The following is an 18,011-nucleotide window of genomic DNA, read 5'->3' as shown; positions in this document are numbered from 1 at the left end:
TGAGCTAAAGTGGCTTAGTTACTGAGAAGAGATATTTTTCCACATGCTGTAATTGCCTTTCTGTGGCCTTGGTGATAAGCAGGGTGCCTGAGTTCTCCATAACTACGCATCTGCCTGCACGTACCAAAGCATGCCAGGTGCACTCATTAGCAAAACTTCATAGAAAATCTTGAGCCAATCACATGAAGACACAAGCAGTGAGCGAATGCCTTTAGAGTATAATAGATACAGCCACTAAAACACAACTCAGAGTGCGCGTATTCTCGGCATCATCAGAAGTGGTGGCTTCTTCTATTCTTCTCTTTCCTTTCCTATTTTATATATCTGTTTATATGATCTACTATAATAAATAACTGAAAAGACGACTGCTAAGCATTCTGAAGTGTTTATTAGAAATTTCCATTACAGTACCGAAGGAGGTTGACTTGACCTCCTTATATACAGTTAGGTCCATATATATTTGGACACTGACACAAATTTTGTTTTTTTACCTGTTTACTGAAACATATTCAAGTTATAGTTATATAATGGACATGGACATAAAGTCCAGACTTTCAGCTTTCATTTGAGGGTATCCACATTAAAATTGGATGAAGGGTTTAAGAGTTTCAGCTCCTTAACATGTGCCACCCTGTTTTTAAAGGGACCAAAAGTAATTGGACAATTGACTCAAAGGCTATTTCATGGGCAGGTGTGGGCAATTCCTTCGTTATGTCATTCTCAATTAAGCAGATAAAAGGCCTGGAGTTGATTTGAGGTGTGGTGCTTGCATTTGGAAGATTTTGCTGTGAAGAAAACATGCGGTCAAAGGAGCTCTCCATGCAGGTGAAACAAGCCATCCTTAAGCTGCGAAAACAGAAAAAACCCATCCGAGAAATTGCTACAATATTAGGAGTGGCAAAATCTACAGTTTGGTACATCCTGAGAAAGAAAAAAAGAAAGAAAGAAAGAAAGAAAGAAAGAAAGCACTGGTGAACTCATCAATGCAAAAAGACCTGGACACTCACAGAAGACAACAGTAGTGGATGATCGCAGAATAATTTCCATGGTGAAGAGAAACCCCTTCACAACAGCCAACCAAGTGAACAACACTCTCCAGGAGGTAGGCATATCAATATCCAAATCTACCATAAAGAGAAGACTGCATGAAAGTAAATACAGAGGGTTCATGGCACGGTGCAACCACTCATAAGCCACAAGGATAAAAAGGCTAGATTGGACTTTGCTAAAAAACATTTTAAAAAGCCAGCACAGTTCTGGAAGAACATTCTTTGGACAGATGAAACCAAGATCAACCTCTACCAGAATGATGGAAAGAAAAAAGTATGGCGAAGGCGTGGTACAGCTCATGATCCAAAGCATACCACATCATCTGTAAAACACGGCGGAGGCAGTGTGATGGCTTGGGCATGCATGGCTGCCAGTGGCACTGGGTCACTAGTGTTTACTGATGTGACACAGGACAGAAGCAGCCGGATGAATTCTGAGGTATTCAGAGACATACTGTGTGCTCAAATCCAGCCAAATGCAGCCAAATAATAATCGGCGTTTCATAATACAGATGGACAATGACCCAAAACATAAAGCCAAAGCAACCCAGGAGTTTATTCAAGCAAAGAAGTGGAATATTCTTGCATGGCCAAGTCAGTCACCTGATCTCAACCCAATTGAGCATGCATTTCACTTGTTAAAGACTAACCTTCAGACAGAAAGGCCCACAAACAAACAAGGAGGAAACACAGCGTCTGGTGATGTCCATGAGTTCAAGACTTCAGGCAGTCATTGCCAACAAAGGGTTTTCAACCAAGTATTAGAAATGAACATTTTATTTACAATTATTTAATTTGTCCAATTACTTTTGAGCCCCTGAAATGAAGGGATTGTGTTTAAAAAATGCTTTAGTTCCTCACATTTTTATGCAATCATTTTGTTCAACCCACTGAATTAAAGCTGAAAGTCTGAACTTCAACTGCATCTGAATTGTTTTGTTCAAAATTCATTGTGGTAATGTACAGAACCAAAATTAGAAAAATGCTGCCTCTGTCCAAATATTTATGAACCTAACTGTATATCATATATACGATCAAAACCTCTCTCTCTCGCACACACACACACACACACACACACACACACACACACACAATGTTAGAGGTGCAGAAATGTCTCATTTATGACACTAAATTAGTTAATCACTCACCGAATGGAGTTAAATTTGATTAAAATATGGCGATATCAATGTGACATTCCGCTATCCATACGCAATTCCATAACATATTGAAATATATTCAGTGTGGGTTTTTTTTATATTTATTTAATAATTAACTCGATGTACTTGCAATGTACAAGAAAAATAATTGAACACCGGCAGCAGATTCAACACCAGCTTCTCCCGTTGACTGTGAGAGTCGCTCGGAGATGCATGCGCAGTCTGTGTATTCAGCGGCGAGCGAGTTGCTCTTTGTTTTGAACGAGTGATCCAGGTCCCTTGTAAATTCTGAGCAAACTAAAGGACCACTTGGGCTACGACGTTGTTCGGGAAAACCACATTAGCTTGACGATGGATCTTAAGAGGTACACTACCGTTCAAAAGTTTGGGGTCACCCAGACAAGTTTGTGTTTTCCATGAAAAGTCACACTTTTATTTACCACCATAAGTTGTAAAATGAATAGAAAATATAGTCAAGACATTTTTCTGGCCATTTTGAGCATTTAATCGACCCCACAAATGTGATGCTCCCGAAACTCAATCTGCTCAAAGGAAGGTCAGTTTTATAGCTTCTCTAAAGAGCTAAACTGTTTTCAGCTGTGCTAACATGATTGTACAAGGGTTTTCTAATCATCCATTAGCCTTCTGAGGCAATGAGCAAACACATTGTACCATTAGAACACTGGAGTGATAGTTGCTGGAAATGGGCCTCTATACACCTATGGAGATATTGCACCAAAAACCAGACATTTGCAGCTAGAATAGTCATTTACCACATTAGCAATGTATAGAGTGTATTTCTGATTAGTTTAAAGTGACCTTCATTGAAAAGAACAGTGCTTTTCTTTCAAAAATAAGGACATTTCAAAGTGACCCGAAACTTTTGAACGGTAGTGTAATTAAAGACTCTCTTGGCCTTACGAGGCTTTTGGTAAACCCACCCCCTGTTTGGTACCTTGATTGAGTGTTATTAAAGCTGTTGATGTACTAAACTCCATCAGCAAGTCTGTGTGAAACCACTGATTTACATTTTTGTGTAATGTTGGCCTCTGTTTCTCATTCGCTACATTACCTGTGGTGCAAGACACCAAACCTGACTTGTCTGATTAATTACATTTGGAAGAAGAGTGAAAATGTCCAGTGCGTGCTGAATAATGGACGTCGGATATCAGATAAAATACAGTACCTGTTCGGTTGGTAGTTGGCCTGTCCTGGAACAAGCTGCTCCGAGTTTGTATAATCTGTGGCTCCTTCACTGTGCTGACTTTGACCGGGTTCCTGCTCTCCTCCCCATGGGGACATGTGCTCGTCCTGGGCTATTGGCGCTTCTTTGGAAAGTATCAGGCTTTCTGAATCCTCTCTTTGAGGGTCATATGGAAGCCTTGGCACATCTGTAGGTGCCAAAAATTAAACGCTGATTAACACCAGACGAGATCATTTACCCAGCAAAATTAAACACATCCACATAACTGGTGCCTCCGTGCACAGTATACAGTGCTGTGCAAAAGTCTTAGGCACCTTATTGCTTTTTGGACAAACTTTGTTGGAGACTTTTATTTTATGACTTTTGACATTATGGTACCAGTACAAAAACACTTTAGATTTCCAAACATGTTTTCCAGCACAAAATTAAATGTTACAGAAAAATGTTTGTATGTGAGTAAAGAAAGCAGCAGGTTACATAACGGCCCACTTTTCAGACAAAAACATAATGAAGGCTGCTTTTTTTTCTTCTGCAAAAATAAGAAGGAAGTGTAACGGTCAATGTTTCCAAAATAACTGCACTGCAAAAAATTGAAAACTGAATTTGAGGACAAAATTACTGAATACTAGTGAAATTATCACTTGTCCAGGGTGTACCCCACCTCTCGCCTATAGTCAGCTGGGATAGGCTCCAGCTTGCCTGCGACCCTGTAGAACAGGATAAACAGCTACAGATAATGGATGGATGGTGAAATTATCTTGCTGCATGGACAGATAATTTTACTTGGTACGACATCTTAGAATAAGTTGGTTGCAACCTAGAACTAGGTTTAATAATCTCAGAATTGGTGTCTTGTATTCTTCTAATAGGAAATTCTAGATCGTTTCAACTATTTTCAAGATATTTTCACTTGCTAAGAGATCATTTTTTGGATTGTGTGGCTGATTCTGTAAGATGCTCAGTAAAACTTACAGCTCAGTTCCTTATAAAACTGCACTACCTCTACCTGAGACTACTATTTTTTTAAGCAAAGGGTCATCACACCAAACCCTGACTTTTTCATGTGTTACTGCTTACTGATCTTTGTGGTATTTTTTTAAGGCCGTGGCTATTCTTAGGATGAGTTGTAAGAATAATATTTTCCCTATTCTTACGACATGAACATGCGCATGCGCAAATCGCTATCAACAGACTGAAAAAAATGGCTGAAGAAATTAACAGCTCAGCGCAGGATAAGCAATCGCAGTTTTTGCATGAAGGTGCAGAATTTGAATAAATGGACTTTAGTATCTTCCATTCAGGCATATCAAAAACATGTTCCTGTATCAGGGCGGCATGGTGGTGTAGTGGTTAGCGCTGTCACCTCACAGCAAGAAGGTCCGGGTTTGAGCCCCGTGGCTAGCGAGGGCCTTTCTGTGCAGAGTTTCCTCCGGGTGCTCCGGTTTCCCCCACAGTCCAAAGACATGCAGGTTAGGTTAACTGGTGACTCTAAATTGACCGTGAGTGTGAATGGTTGTCTATGTGTCAGCCCTGTGATGACCTGGCGACTTGTCCAGGGTGTACCCCGCCTTTTGCCCGTAGTCAGATGGGATAGGCTCCAGCTTGCCTGCGACCCTGTAGAAGGATAAAGCGGCTAGAGATAATGAGATGAGATGATGAGATGAGATGTTCCTGTATCAGGCAAACATAAAGAAATACTATACATGAACAGATAGTAAGATACCAAAAAAAGTAGATGTAAGGCCTAAGAAGTGCAATCTGCATTTTTTGTCGTATTGACCAGTCTGCCTGGGCTGCATGGTGTAAAGTCAACCTGTTGTTTATGTCTTAGTAGGAAAAAATGTAAAATTATAAATGTCATATTATGAAAACGGATACTGACGTTAGGCACAAAAATAAAATGGATAAGGAAATCATTTATTATATAGTTGCCATGTACCTTTAAAGCGTGGGCAGCCACTGAAGTTTTAGAGAAAATAAACCGGGAAAAGAAATCAAGTTGCCCATAAAGGCAAAGCCAAAAATAGCAAATCATTTCTATTTTATTTGCTTATTTTTATTGAAATGGGTAATTTTTGTCATATACATGTGATAGCTAACGATAAAAATATTTTTACACCCAATGCCGTAAGCATAATTTTTACGACCCTAGGTAAGGCGAAGAATAAGTGATAACGATTTGCGCATGCGCTACCGGAACTTACGTTCATGTCAAAAGAATAGGGAAAATATTATTCTTACAACTTGTAGTAAGAATAGCCACGGCCTTTTTTAAATGTAGAAACATTATTTTTGAAGGCATCTTTGGTCTACAGCATTTCATTGCATGTGCCGAAGACTTTTGCACAATACCATATATCTTTTTGTAAAAAAAAAAAATCAAGTAATCACTTTGAAAACATCTGAACTGTGGCTCCTTGTCTGAAGACTTTAGTTTCTTCGCTGAACTCTCTGAACACAATTGACTTTTCTGAGCTCTGTGCCTGTAACAGAATGAAACACAATTTCATTTTTTGCTCTTAACCCCCCCAAAAAAACTCTTTCCAGCTCACCATTCTTTTCTCTAACCTTTTACCTCACCTTTTACTATGGGTTCCTTCTTCTCTGAAACCCTTTGCGAAGGGATTGTGGTCTATCTTCAGCTTGGTGATCTTTCAGAAAGAAACAGAAAAAAAACCCCAACAACAACAGGCTCCAGTTAACAATAAGGAATGTGTTCGGGGGTCCGTGTATCATTGATAGAACTGACCTTGGTGTTCTGATAGACCGTGACTGCGGTGAAGGTGGTTTCGGGGAATGTGAAGGTCTGGAAGACGCTCCATCGCACGCTATAAAGGTCGTCAGCCTGCACCACATGGAAGCGAGGCTGGTATCGATGCATGGAATGCAGAATGAGCTACAGAGAAAGGTGAAAATGGAGTTAGAACAAGAGTCAAATCCAAAAGCCAAAAAAACCCAACCTGGTCGCAATCCGTACTATATTCTTACATGGCCTCTTTGGTCCAGTGGGTTGTTGGTGAGCTTCAGCTTGAGAAAAGAAATGGGCTGCTTCATCAAATGGCTACCTAAAGCAGGAGAATCTGGATGGATGTATGTTCTACACGGGGGCTGTGGCTCTGCTTTTCCTGCCACCTCCCACTGCTCGTTATTCCACTGCAGGAAGGGAGACGCTCAATTTTCCAAAATATAAACAAATTAATAGAACATTTTTCAAGTTTAAGTGCTTTTTTTTAAATTATGTATATATTTTTCAGGCATAACACATGGCTGTAGAACACTCACACCTACACATTTGGGAGGGTCACCTTATGTAAAGTAAGCTGATTGCCTTATATAGACCTTGATTGCTCTACTGGAAGACATTAGCGGGGGAGTGCAGGGGAATTGGACTTGACTGGACCCCTAACTGAGGGAAGAAAAACAGGAAGTGATAATAGCCTTTGATATTCACACTTTGCAGTGATTGGCACTCCACAGGAGGATCACCGTCTGCATACGCAAATGGTTTTTGGGGGTAATTTTTGTCTTGACTTTTTTTTCCTTTCCTTTTTTAAGCATTTTGCTCATATAATACAACTCCCAAAGTAATCTAGTTATCCATGCTAACCTGCATGTTTTTTGGCATCTCCATAGCATTTTTTTTGTATTTACAGCAATGATTAACCATTGCCTGTTTTTTTTTTTCTTCTTACCTTGTACCTGGAATTGTCAGTCAGGACCATGTCTACCATGATGATGTACTTGGCGTAGGGCACAAGACCAGACACACTTACATTACAATATGGAAACATCCTCCTAAATTACAATTGAAAGATAAACATCATGTTGATCAAAATCTCCAAGAACCGTCTCGTTTGATTCTATGATTATTTAGCAGCTTTAAGAGTCAAACTGATTCAGTTGATTGGTTTTCTTAGAACTTTTAACTCACTACCTGCCAGATTTAGTGATGACCATTTCAGTCCCGATGTCATGAAAGGATTTCCAGAGATCTGAATATTCCAGTTTCATCCTTATGTTCCCCTGGGGGTAGGACTCAGCTGGATGAGCCACCATGGGTGATGTAGACGCTGTAGATGAATGTCTCAGGTCTGTAATGAACGTTACATAAGTCTTATGTACTAAAATAGCACTGGACATGAATATTGAATGGCATGCATTTTCAGAAAATCTGATTATATACTGATTATCTGTAAAACAAACAAAACTCACCTGAAATGTGAGCCATTTTTAAGATTCTTCAGTGCAGCATGAGTTGATAGGCTACACTGGTTAAAATGTCTCACTGACCTCCATAAATCACAGGCGGGTAGAACTGTAAAAATAACCTTAAAAGCGTGCACAGGACCTCAGTTGTAAGTTAACCAACAGGTAAAAACAATGACAAAATGCCCCTGGCTTGGCTCAACCTTGAGTTTAAAGACATTGACCGACTGGGCGGGGTCTCACACAGGGTGTGTGTGTGGGGACAAAAGTGAGAGGGCCTATTAGCATACTTTGAAGTGCTCTATTAGCACTAGGGGTCTTTTTTTTGTGTGTGTGTGTGTGTGTGAGAGAGAGAGAGAGAGAGAGAGAGAGAGAAAGGTTGTTTAGGGGTAGAGCAGCAGGAGAAGGTGAGCTGTGGATCAAAGGAGCCTGATGAGGATATTATCATGTAGCTGAGAGAAAGTCGGCCGGCGATGTGCTCAGACGTGCCTCATCTTGCAGTCACTCCCAGGTCTGTTTACTGAATCTATAAAACAGAGCCACAGATCTCTGGTGTGAAATAATCATCATGAGTTACATCATACAATGATGCACAATTGGAAAGAGATATCGCAAATTTGTTATATATTGTCTTCTTGTCTCTATGTTGCCTTGTATATTTCTCTAAAATTTAATAAACTCTTAAAAAAAATGCATAAAATAAAGATATCACAAATCTTTACAAAATACAGTATTTTTTTTATTAATAATTTTGCCCCCTAGTGTTCACCACCAGTCATTACAATGGGAAGCTCAGCTTTACTGTATGACCTTAAAGCAGATATGCAGAAGCTTTATTTTTAAATACATTTCTGAATGGATAGTATCTCCATCCTTGACTCTTGTATACTGCATAAATGGGAATAAAAAATATATTTTTGTGAGCTAAAATCAACTGCAAAGTTGGCATTCGAGCTGCCCTGCGGAGCCAGCCAGCCCTGGGTGTGTGACGTCACAGCGGTAACTGGTTTTAAGGCCGAGGCCTTTGACAGCTATAGAGTGCTTCGAGGTCAGCGCGCACCCGGCGGCGGCCATATTGGAAGTCAAAGGTCGCTGTGTCAGTGCATTGTTGTTGTCCAGCGAAGCAAAAAGGGGTGACAATGCCGAATACGTGCGTCATTGTTGGCTGTAGTAGCCGGGGGGAAAAGGGTGGCAAAAGCTTCTACAGACTCCCTAAAGTCATGACAAACCAGGGAATTGCAGCACAGGAGAAAAGCGAGTGGAGGAGACGACAGTGGCTGGCTGCCATCAACCGCTCAAATTTAGGAAAACTGGACTGTATCCGGATTTGTTCTGATCACTTTGTGACAGGTAGGTTAATATTGTCTTGAATTTCATAGTTACTAAAATAGTTACTAAAATAGTTATTTTAATTTCATAGTTACCGGTAGCATCCAGTATGCCGGCTGTTGTGTGACCGTCGTCTTTCCCTCAGTCTCGTTCTTTCCCTCAGTCTCGCTTCAACATAAAACAGGGAAGCAACATGGGAGCAACATTCCCCAAGTCCAGCAATGCAGTTGCAATGTGCACACAAAATAGCATGTCTCTTGTCAACTATTATCCAGGGGTGTAGACTAGGCTGGGATAGTCTCTGCGAGTGTAACACTTTCCCTCTGATCACTTTTGTCTCTCCATCTTCAGCAGTAAACACCGACACATCGCGGACCCAACCGGACACAAATCTATCGTATGCTTCCATGCTCTTGTAGTTCTGGAAATCCTTTAGTTCACAAAATGGACTTGGGTGAAACACGAGATAGTTCACAAGATCTATGTATGTTAAATGCGGCAACAAGCTGGGGTCAGCTTTCCATTCCTTCTCACTAACAGTGTATGGAACTACATTCCCAATGAAACGTACCTTCTCAGCATAACGCTCCCGTGCCTGCTTATCCAAACTTTCACAGTAGTGCTCCATCACTTCAGATGTCTAAATTCTTAAAAAATCCAAGCTTCTAAGCCCTCTAACGCAGAAACGAATCGGTGGATGTGTACTCTATGATGTGTACTCTATGCGAGCTCTGGCGCGAGTGACTTCCAAGATGGCCGCGCACGCGCAGTGTTACTATTTTTAGCATCATCTCGGAGCCCTCTATAGACCAAAGTCATATAAATAAAAAATTATGGTGAAAGTAAGAAATACCGTTACCGACTTGCTCAACTAAGACTGATTTGACTTCACTGATTCTGGGTTGACTCTCATTAAAACAGGATAGGCGTTATAACTTATGAGACATACATGTACATGCATGCATTTTCACTGATAAAACATAAAAGGCTAATTAAATAATCAGATGAACTGAGACGATCACATCTCATCTCATTATTTGTAGCCACTTTATCCTGTTCTACAGGGTCGCAGGCAAGCTGGAGCCTGTCCCAGCTGACTACGGGCGAAAGGCGGGGTACACCCTGGACAAGTCGCCAGGTCATCACAGGGCTAACACATAGACACAGATAACCATTCACACTCATGGTCAATTTAGAGTCACCAGTTAACCTAACCTGCATGTCTTTGGACTGTGGGGGAAACCGGAGCACCCAGAGGAAACCCACGTGGACAACATGCAAATTCCGCACAGAAAGGCCCTCGCCGGCCACGGGGCTCGAACCCAGACCTTCTTGCTGTGAGGCGACAGCGCTAACCACTACACCACCGTGCCGCCCCATAATTACATTCTGAAGCAAATTAAATAATCTTATACTGGTAAATTAAACACACAATACAAGTTACATGTATTAATCTAAATGCAGGTAAACAACGAGTGTTGTTGTTTTTGTTGTTTTGTATCCAAATGAGAGTCAGAGCTTACCTGTCTATGTTCTCGCTTTTTGAAGGCTGACCTTGTGGCCGATTGTTTTGAAACAATCTGACTTTCAGTTGTTTGTTCAGTTCTCCGTTCATTCGCTTCTTCCACATAAGGGCAAGATATTGCTGCTGACGCAAGCATATCCAGTGGAGAAATTAGACAACTGGTCCATTCATTCTCCATTTTCTCCATACTGAGTACTCCGCCATTACTGCTCGGCTCAGGCAATTATTAAAATCCGGGATGTCACCGGTTTTAGCAACAACCGCGGGGAGATCACTGCCTGAGCGATAATATGCCCCGTTCCCTCCCGGGTTTTAGCAACAACCCTTGGCTCACACGCCGGAAGAACTGGTGCAACTGAACTCACTTTCCTTTTCTTGTAATTTTCTTTTCCTTTAATTGTTGGTACTGCACCCTCTTTCAATACAGGCTTATAACCAACACTCCACAATGGATCAGAGGTCTCGTACGAGTCCTCTGTAAAATGTGCAGAGCAGAGACCACTTCATAGGCACCCAATGTGCCCGTGAATTTCTCGCAAAATGCGTCCAAATCTTTGCAGTTTGAACATTCCTGGGCCATGAATACAACGTAAATCCACCTTCTGTCATGTTGCTGCACCGGCCAGTAACACATCTACATGACATGGCGATAAATTAGCTCAAAATGGAGGATCGGAGTTGCAGTCAGCTCTGTGCTTTAGTATAGTGGAAATGGCGACGAGACCGATAGACTTCCTGCTGTGATGTCACAGATGTCAAGGTCATTCACTCAGACCGCTACCTATATAAATCACTTTAATCACAAAAATTACTGTATTAGATTTATTGTTAAGGCTTAAAACTATTCCTGTGCCATTCTTGAGGTCTCAAGGCATTTATAAATAAAAAGTGAGGCCATGGTTCTGCGTATCTGCTTCAAACTTAAAGCTCAATACTGGTAAAATGTATTCTCTAGTAAATTCCAGTAAGTAAAGAAATTACAGTATTTAAAATGATTTTTTTAAAATATCATTGACAACTTTCAAAAATAAACTGTAAAACGTACTACAAAGAACAGTAAAAGGTAAGAAAACAAATCCAGTAGATTGTTGCAATTTACTTTTTATTGCACTGCTATGCTGTGTATTGTATATTGTTTTTACCATAATATTATGTTGTTTAAATTATTTTAATCAAAATGATTAAGGAATGTAAAAAAACCCTACATATTTCCTCATAATAAATGACATTTTACAGTAAGGTCCAATTTGTCCTTGTTCATTCACATCAACGAACCCATAAACTATTTGTATTTTTTTTCTCTTCAATAAAAAAAATCATAGAACGGCATATTAATTAAAAAAACAACAACAATTTGATATTTCTCATTGTGAGATTAATAGAAAAACTCTACATAATTAACTTATTTCTAGACATTTGTCCAAACTCATAAAACAAAGTTATAATACAGTGAATTTGCCCCTCGGTACTGATATACTGCTTGCAAATTTTGCTTATTTTAAGAAATGACTATGAATGAAATAATCTGTCAGTACAGTAAAACAGTTTCACTTAATAAGAGCCATCATGATTTAGGATACAGTAAATATATAATGCTTTTATAATAATGCAACATCAGTTTACAAAGATACAAATGTATTGATTGATTGAAATTTCAACAGCTGGGTAGGTTGGATTGTTTTCAAGTAATTCATGATCGATTATGTCATTTTACTTAATAAGAGGTTCATTAATTGATTAAAATGTGAACCAAACGTGATCAAAAAATAATAATTAATTGTTTTCTATATGCCATGTGATTGTATTTTATTAATAAAGTTGCAAGCCATGACAATTCCATTTATCTTCCAACAGATATCATGTGTCTTATTTTTAATTCTTCTTCCTGAATGTGTACCTGAGTGCTGCGAGTCAAGCGCATGAACTCACGTACAAATGCATCTCTTTCTCCTCAGATTGGCCCTGTTTGTCTTTGCGTATTGAATTCTGTCTGGCACTGACAATGGGGAGATGGGCCTCTTAATCCTATCAGCACACGGAGCCATGACGGCACACAGCTCTTTTGCTCTTATGGGACAGCCAATTAGCAACCAGTTAATGCAGGAGGTGGTGGTGTGGGGGTGGAGGTCTACAGGAAGCTCAGTCCAGCTTCTGTGACGTCCCACGAGGACAGAGTCGGGGTCTGGAGTGGCCTGTCTGAGACCCATACACATGCTAAGTGCTTAGATGGTGCAGAGATGGAGGAACATTCACACACATTCAGCACATCCTCTCAACCTTTCAACCGAACATCAGCGCCAACAGTTTTCATTCATCCTGCAGGACAACATCGACATCGTTCTACTGGAAAACATTTAAAGAAGCAATTTAGACGACACGGAAATGTACACAATTCTCACCCTGACCTCCAACTAGGAATATTCAAGAACTTGAATGTGATACACACTTGTAAAATTCCTGTAAAATTAAATTCATTGTTTATAAATTCTCACAGATGCTGCAGGAGAGTTTAAATAAAAGATAAATAATAACAAATAAACCAAAAAGAATGTCTAAAAGGTTAACATTAAAAAGTTGGGCATTTAACATAATCCTACACAGAGACTGTAGACGTGTGAGATATTTGAACAACATTTGTGATATTATGAGACTGGAATAAACTAACAATATAGCGTTTCTTTTCTGTTTTTAGACAACAAAGAAGGCTTTTTATGTATCTGTAGCCAATATGCAGTATAAATAGACAATCCTTTTCAGAAAAAGAAACACTATTATCAAGTTCCTGAGATCCTTTAAGGGTCCCCCAAAGGGACAAACTAAAAAATATTAAAGATTCAGGTTTTTTTTTCTGTTTGTTATCTGGTGTCCGAGCTAACAAGTAATGGAAGCTTATTGCTGGGTTTCACGTGACGTCACAGTCACCTCATTAGTTATTTAAAACTTTAGCTGGTGGTCTACCAAAGCTCAGTTGACAAAGTGTTTGTACGGAGAAGGTGCATTGCTTGTATGAAAAATGCCTTACGCTTGCGTTGTTTTAGGTTGTTCGAATCGATCAAACCGTGAAACTGATAAAAGTTTCTTCAGGGTTCCCCGTGAACTAATAAAAAAGAGTGAACAAACACAGGATTTCACAAAAAGACATCAAGAAAGCTGGGTTTTGAACCTCTCACTGAAATCAAAGGGAGCCGAGTCGAAGCATGCTTGAGTTTGCAGTGATCACTTTGTGAAAGGTTTGTATCTCCCTCTCAGCTATGGCGTTAGTGTTTTCCAAGTACTTTTCTCGCTATGTGTTATTTTACGGTACTTTTTTTTTAGTCACGAGGCGCTAAAGTCCCCAGCTGTTTCTTTGCTTACTCCTCACAAAGTCCATATGCATTAAGGTCATGACAAAATTCTTCCCCAGCCATACAGTTACAATGCGCTGTGATCACCGTCTTGTTTAACTAAGGCTACATCCACACGACAACGGCAACGAGATTTTTTTTTTTAAATATCGCGTCCACATGGGCAACGGATCAGTAAAATATCAGGTACATATGGCAACGCAATGCTTGCTGAAAATGATGCAATACACATGCCACACCTCTACGTGCGCTGTAAGACGGTCCCATCGGAGACACCAGAACAATAGAAGTAGACGCATGCGCATAAACCCCTTCTTCTGTAGCATCAGCCACATAAAGTTTTGATTATTAATCAGTAGCGTAAAATGAAAGACGCGGAAAGAGGAATGAATGGGGGTAGATGGAAGCCGGTACGCCAACATTCTGATATCCTCCAGAATTCTTTAATGGTCCGGAATAAATTGAACGCTACACGTTGATGGATTACTTTGTTCTTCTATGCCCTTTTTGAGGAATGTATTGTCGGACTTAAACCAACATCTGAAGAGGTGAGATCGCTCCTTTTTTTTCCCTATTTTTGCTGGTGGGATTGTTTTTGTTTTTGGAAAGCGCACGGGCGGTGCGCGGTTTGGTACTGCTTACGCAGTGTTTGGACTAAAGACTCTGCCCTAAGGGCTATTCTCTCACTCTCTCTCTCTCTCTCTCTCTCTCTTTCTCTCATTTTGCACTATTACACAATAAATATTCACAGTGAAAATATTTTGTAAGCGCGTTTCATGAACCAAGTTATAGGATTTGTTGACAACTTGCATCGAGTTCGTTACACTTCTACCCGGTGTGAAGCACTGACAGTCATGTGGTTGTGACGTCATCGTAAACAAATCCGTTCTACTCATCCAGACGACTTCGCAATGGCGCCGTTGCCAGATTTTTCCACTCTGGAACCCGTTCTCAAAAGATTTCGTTTTGGGGCACCCAAAACGCTGGTGCCGTGTGGACGCCAGGCCGAAACGATAAACAATTTTATCAGATTCACCTGAATCCGTTGCCATGTGGACAGGGCCTAAGATCCAGGTCTTTAAAGGGGTTTCTGATGATCTTTGTGAATGATTTACCTGAGAGATAAGAGCCAACACAAGTTGTTTGCACTGTGGCAGCCGTTTAGACCACCAGCCATTTCACTTCCTGTAAAACTGCTAAGAAAAGAAATAGCTGGTGGTCTAAACGACTGCCACAGTGCAAACAACTTGTGTTGGCTCTTATCTCTCAGGTAAATCATTCACAAAGATCATCAGAAACCCCTTTAAAGACCTGGATCTTAGGTGGGGTTTACATTAGACCGTATCAGCGGATCATCAGATTAACATTTTTAAAACGATTAGCATGCACACAGCAACACCAATACACGATTCGCGTGCACACAGCAACGCCAATACATGGATACGCTCAGCTCCGCAGGCATCCTGCGCTCCAAATCACTCCGCCCTGAACAGCGAGTGGCCTCTGGAGGGTGCGCACTCCGGCCCTGCGCAGCTCACAGAGCGCGCGAGTGAAGCGCACAAGCAGTGATTCGGGACTGAGCCGTTGTGTGTGTGATCTCAGTGCATATCGGGCATGCGCGTCACTTACCACTTGCAAGTGGAAGGATGGCAAGCCTAAAGACAATCATAACTACACAATGGGCAGTATTTGCATCAGTATTTGCAGTATTTTCATACTTTTATACTCTTTAATGAAAGGTGATACAAGGCGGAAGTCCGCGCCGTTTTTCAGCAGTCGCGTCACATGACCAACGCCAGCAAATCAGGAAGGTGGATGTCACAGTGACGTTGTCCAGTGACGACGCCAGCTAGAGCTCAGCACAGCATATCCGCGTATTCTCAATGTTTACACAGCACCGGACCAGACACGATCTGGATTGAATACGTGGACCCTGGCGGATTCCCGTTTCCCGGCGTTTCCAGGCGTTTTAATGTAAACGGACAGTGCATCTGCGAAGAAAATGAGACAGATACGGTCTAATGTAAACTTGGCCTTAGTTAAACAAGACGGAGAAGTGATCACAGCGCATTGTAACTGTATGGCTGGGGAAGAATTTTGTCACGACCTTCATGCATATGAACTTTGTGAGGAGTAAACAAAGAAACAGCTGGGGACTTTAGCGCTTCGTGACTAAAAAAAAAGTACCGTAAAATAACGACACATAGCAAGAAAAGTATTTGGAAAACACTAAGGACATAGCTGAGAGGGATACATAAACCCTTCATGAAGTGATCACTGCAAACTCGAACATGCTTTGACTCGGTTCCCTTCGATTTCAGTGAGAGATTCAAAAGCCACCTTTCTCGACGTCTTTTTGTGAAATCCTGTGTTCGTTAACCCTTTTTTTTATTAGTTCACGGGGAACCCTGAAGAAACTTTTATCAGTTTCATGGTTTGATCGATTCGAACAATGCAAGCATAAGGCATTTTTCATGCAAGCAATGCACCTTCTCCGTACAAACGCTTTGTCAGCTGAGCTTTGGTAGACCACCAGCTAAAGTTTTGAGTAACTAATGAGGTGGATGTGATGTCACGTGAAACCCAGCAATAGCCACATGAGCTTTATGGCCTGAAGGTTAGAGAAGCAGCCTTGGGCCCAAAAGGTTGCTGGTTTGATTCCTGGGACTGATAGTAAAAATATAAGGGGAGATGAGTGAATGAACAGCACTTACCCCTTCCTCTATATCATGGCTAAAATGCCCTTGAGCAAAGCACTAACCCCCAACTGTTCCCTGGGTGCTGTTGTATAGCTGCCCACTGCTCTGGGTATATATGTATGTGCTCATTGCTCACTTTTGGGTTAAATGCAGAGGAGGAATGTCACTGTGATTTCATGTACACGTGACTAAATAAAGGCTTCTTCTTAAAAAAAAAAGATCATCTGTATCATTTCTGCCTTCAAATTTTAGCCCACATCAACTGCTTGAGTCTGATACTGAAAAAGTGCTACAGTGACGATGGTTTATCTCTGTGCCTCTGTCTTTTGTCCATGTTTATAGATAACAGTATCATACAGAGTCAGAAACCACATCAGTGTTTGAGATGTTTAACAACTCTACAAAGCCAATTGACAGAGATGCCACTGTGGGGGATTTACACACACATCTAACACACCATACAAAACTGGTAGCCAAAAGTTTCCACTACTTTTTGGTAAGGATATTTTGGGTTGAACTTTTCTTTTAAAAGCATGTACAGTAGAATATGTTTTTTGTTTCTGCTATAATTGTATTGGATGTTTGTGTTTTTCCTCTGAACAGGACTTAACACTTTGAACCATTTGCCCTAAAACTCATACACTGGCATTTTCTACTTGTGATATACAAAGAGGTTTAGCTTTGGAGCTTACACATATCATATCTTAGATAGGATTTCATTTCCTTCTTTCTTTAAGCCTGGATGAATAACATACCTCCTGAGCTCTGACTATTTCTCGTCTATCTACAGAGATAATCACATTTCAAACAAAGACAACTTGTAGAAACCCTGAAGTCATACAGTGCCTTGCAAAAGTATTCATCCCCCTTGGTGTTTGTCCTGTTTTGTCGCATTATAAGCTGGAATTAAAATGGATGTTTGGGGGGTTAGCACCATTTAATTTACACAACATGCCTACTACTTTAAAGGTGCACATTGTTATTTTACTGTGACACAAACAATAATTAAGATGAAAAAACAGAAATCTGGAGTGTGCATAGGGATTCACTCCCTTTCATATGAAACCCCTAAATAAGAGCTGGTCCAACCAATTCACTTCATAACTCACATAATTAGTTGATTAAGCTCCACCTGTGTGCAATCAAAGTGTCACATGATCTGTCACATGATGTCTGTATAAATCAACCTGTTCTGGAAGAACCCTGATTCTGCAACACTACTAAGCAAGCAACAAGAAAACCAAGGAACACTCCAAACAGGTCAAAGACAAAGTTGCGAAGAAGTATAGATCAGGGTTGGGTTATAAAAAATATCCCAAACTTTGAATATCCCAAGGAGCAAATGGAAAGAATATGGCACCACTACAAACCTGACAAGAGAAGGCCACCCACCAAAACTCACAGACCAGGTAAGGAGGGCATTAATCAGAGATGCAACAAAGACACCAAATATAACACTGAAGGAGCTGCAAAGATCCACAGCGGAGATGGGAGTATC

The 18,011-nt window shown here is 40.6% G+C and overlaps 2 protein-coding genes across 3 annotated transcripts in view; one reads left to right on the top strand and one right to left on the bottom strand.

Annotated features, from left to right (window-relative positions):
• The window catches only part of LOC132895402 (T-box-containing protein TBX6L-like), a 52,804-nt gene extending 45,319 nt beyond the window's left edge, over nucleotides 1-7,485 (bottom strand). Inside the window, exons 1-7 of one of the 2 annotated variants that reach the window (XM_060935975.1) lie at nucleotides 7,345-7,485; nucleotides 7,103-7,205; nucleotides 6,399-6,563; nucleotides 6,160-6,306; nucleotides 5,991-6,061; nucleotides 5,802-5,893; nucleotides 3,393-3,597 (exon numbers count right to left, since the gene is read on the bottom strand). In XM_060935975.1, the coding sequence (XP_060791958.1) occupies nucleotides 3,393-3,597; nucleotides 5,802-5,893; nucleotides 5,991-6,061; nucleotides 6,160-6,306; nucleotides 6,399-6,563; nucleotides 7,103-7,205; nucleotides 7,345-7,466 (905 nt within the window). In that variant the 5' untranslated portion in view covers nucleotides 7,467-7,485. Of the gene's footprint in view, nucleotides 1-3,392; nucleotides 3,598-5,801; nucleotides 5,894-5,990; nucleotides 6,062-6,159; nucleotides 6,307-6,398; nucleotides 6,651-7,102; nucleotides 7,206-7,344 lie in introns of those variants that run through there. The other variant, XM_060935974.1, reaches the window with a different exon arrangement.
• rpl17 (ribosomal protein L17) overlaps nucleotides 1-18,011 on the top strand; it is a 234,897-nt gene that overhangs the window by 56,461 nt on the left and 160,425 nt on the right. The gene's annotated exons all lie outside the window — the stretch shown is intronic.

The sequence above is a fragment of the Neoarius graeffei genome, chromosome 12 (assembly GCF_027579695.1).
Source record: "Neoarius graeffei isolate fNeoGra1 chromosome 12, fNeoGra1.pri, whole genome shotgun sequence".
In the NCBI taxonomy this organism is placed as follows: domain Eukaryota; kingdom Metazoa; phylum Chordata; class Actinopteri; order Siluriformes; family Ariidae; genus Neoarius; species Neoarius graeffei.
This window is presented reverse-complemented; position numbering and strand designations above follow the sequence as displayed.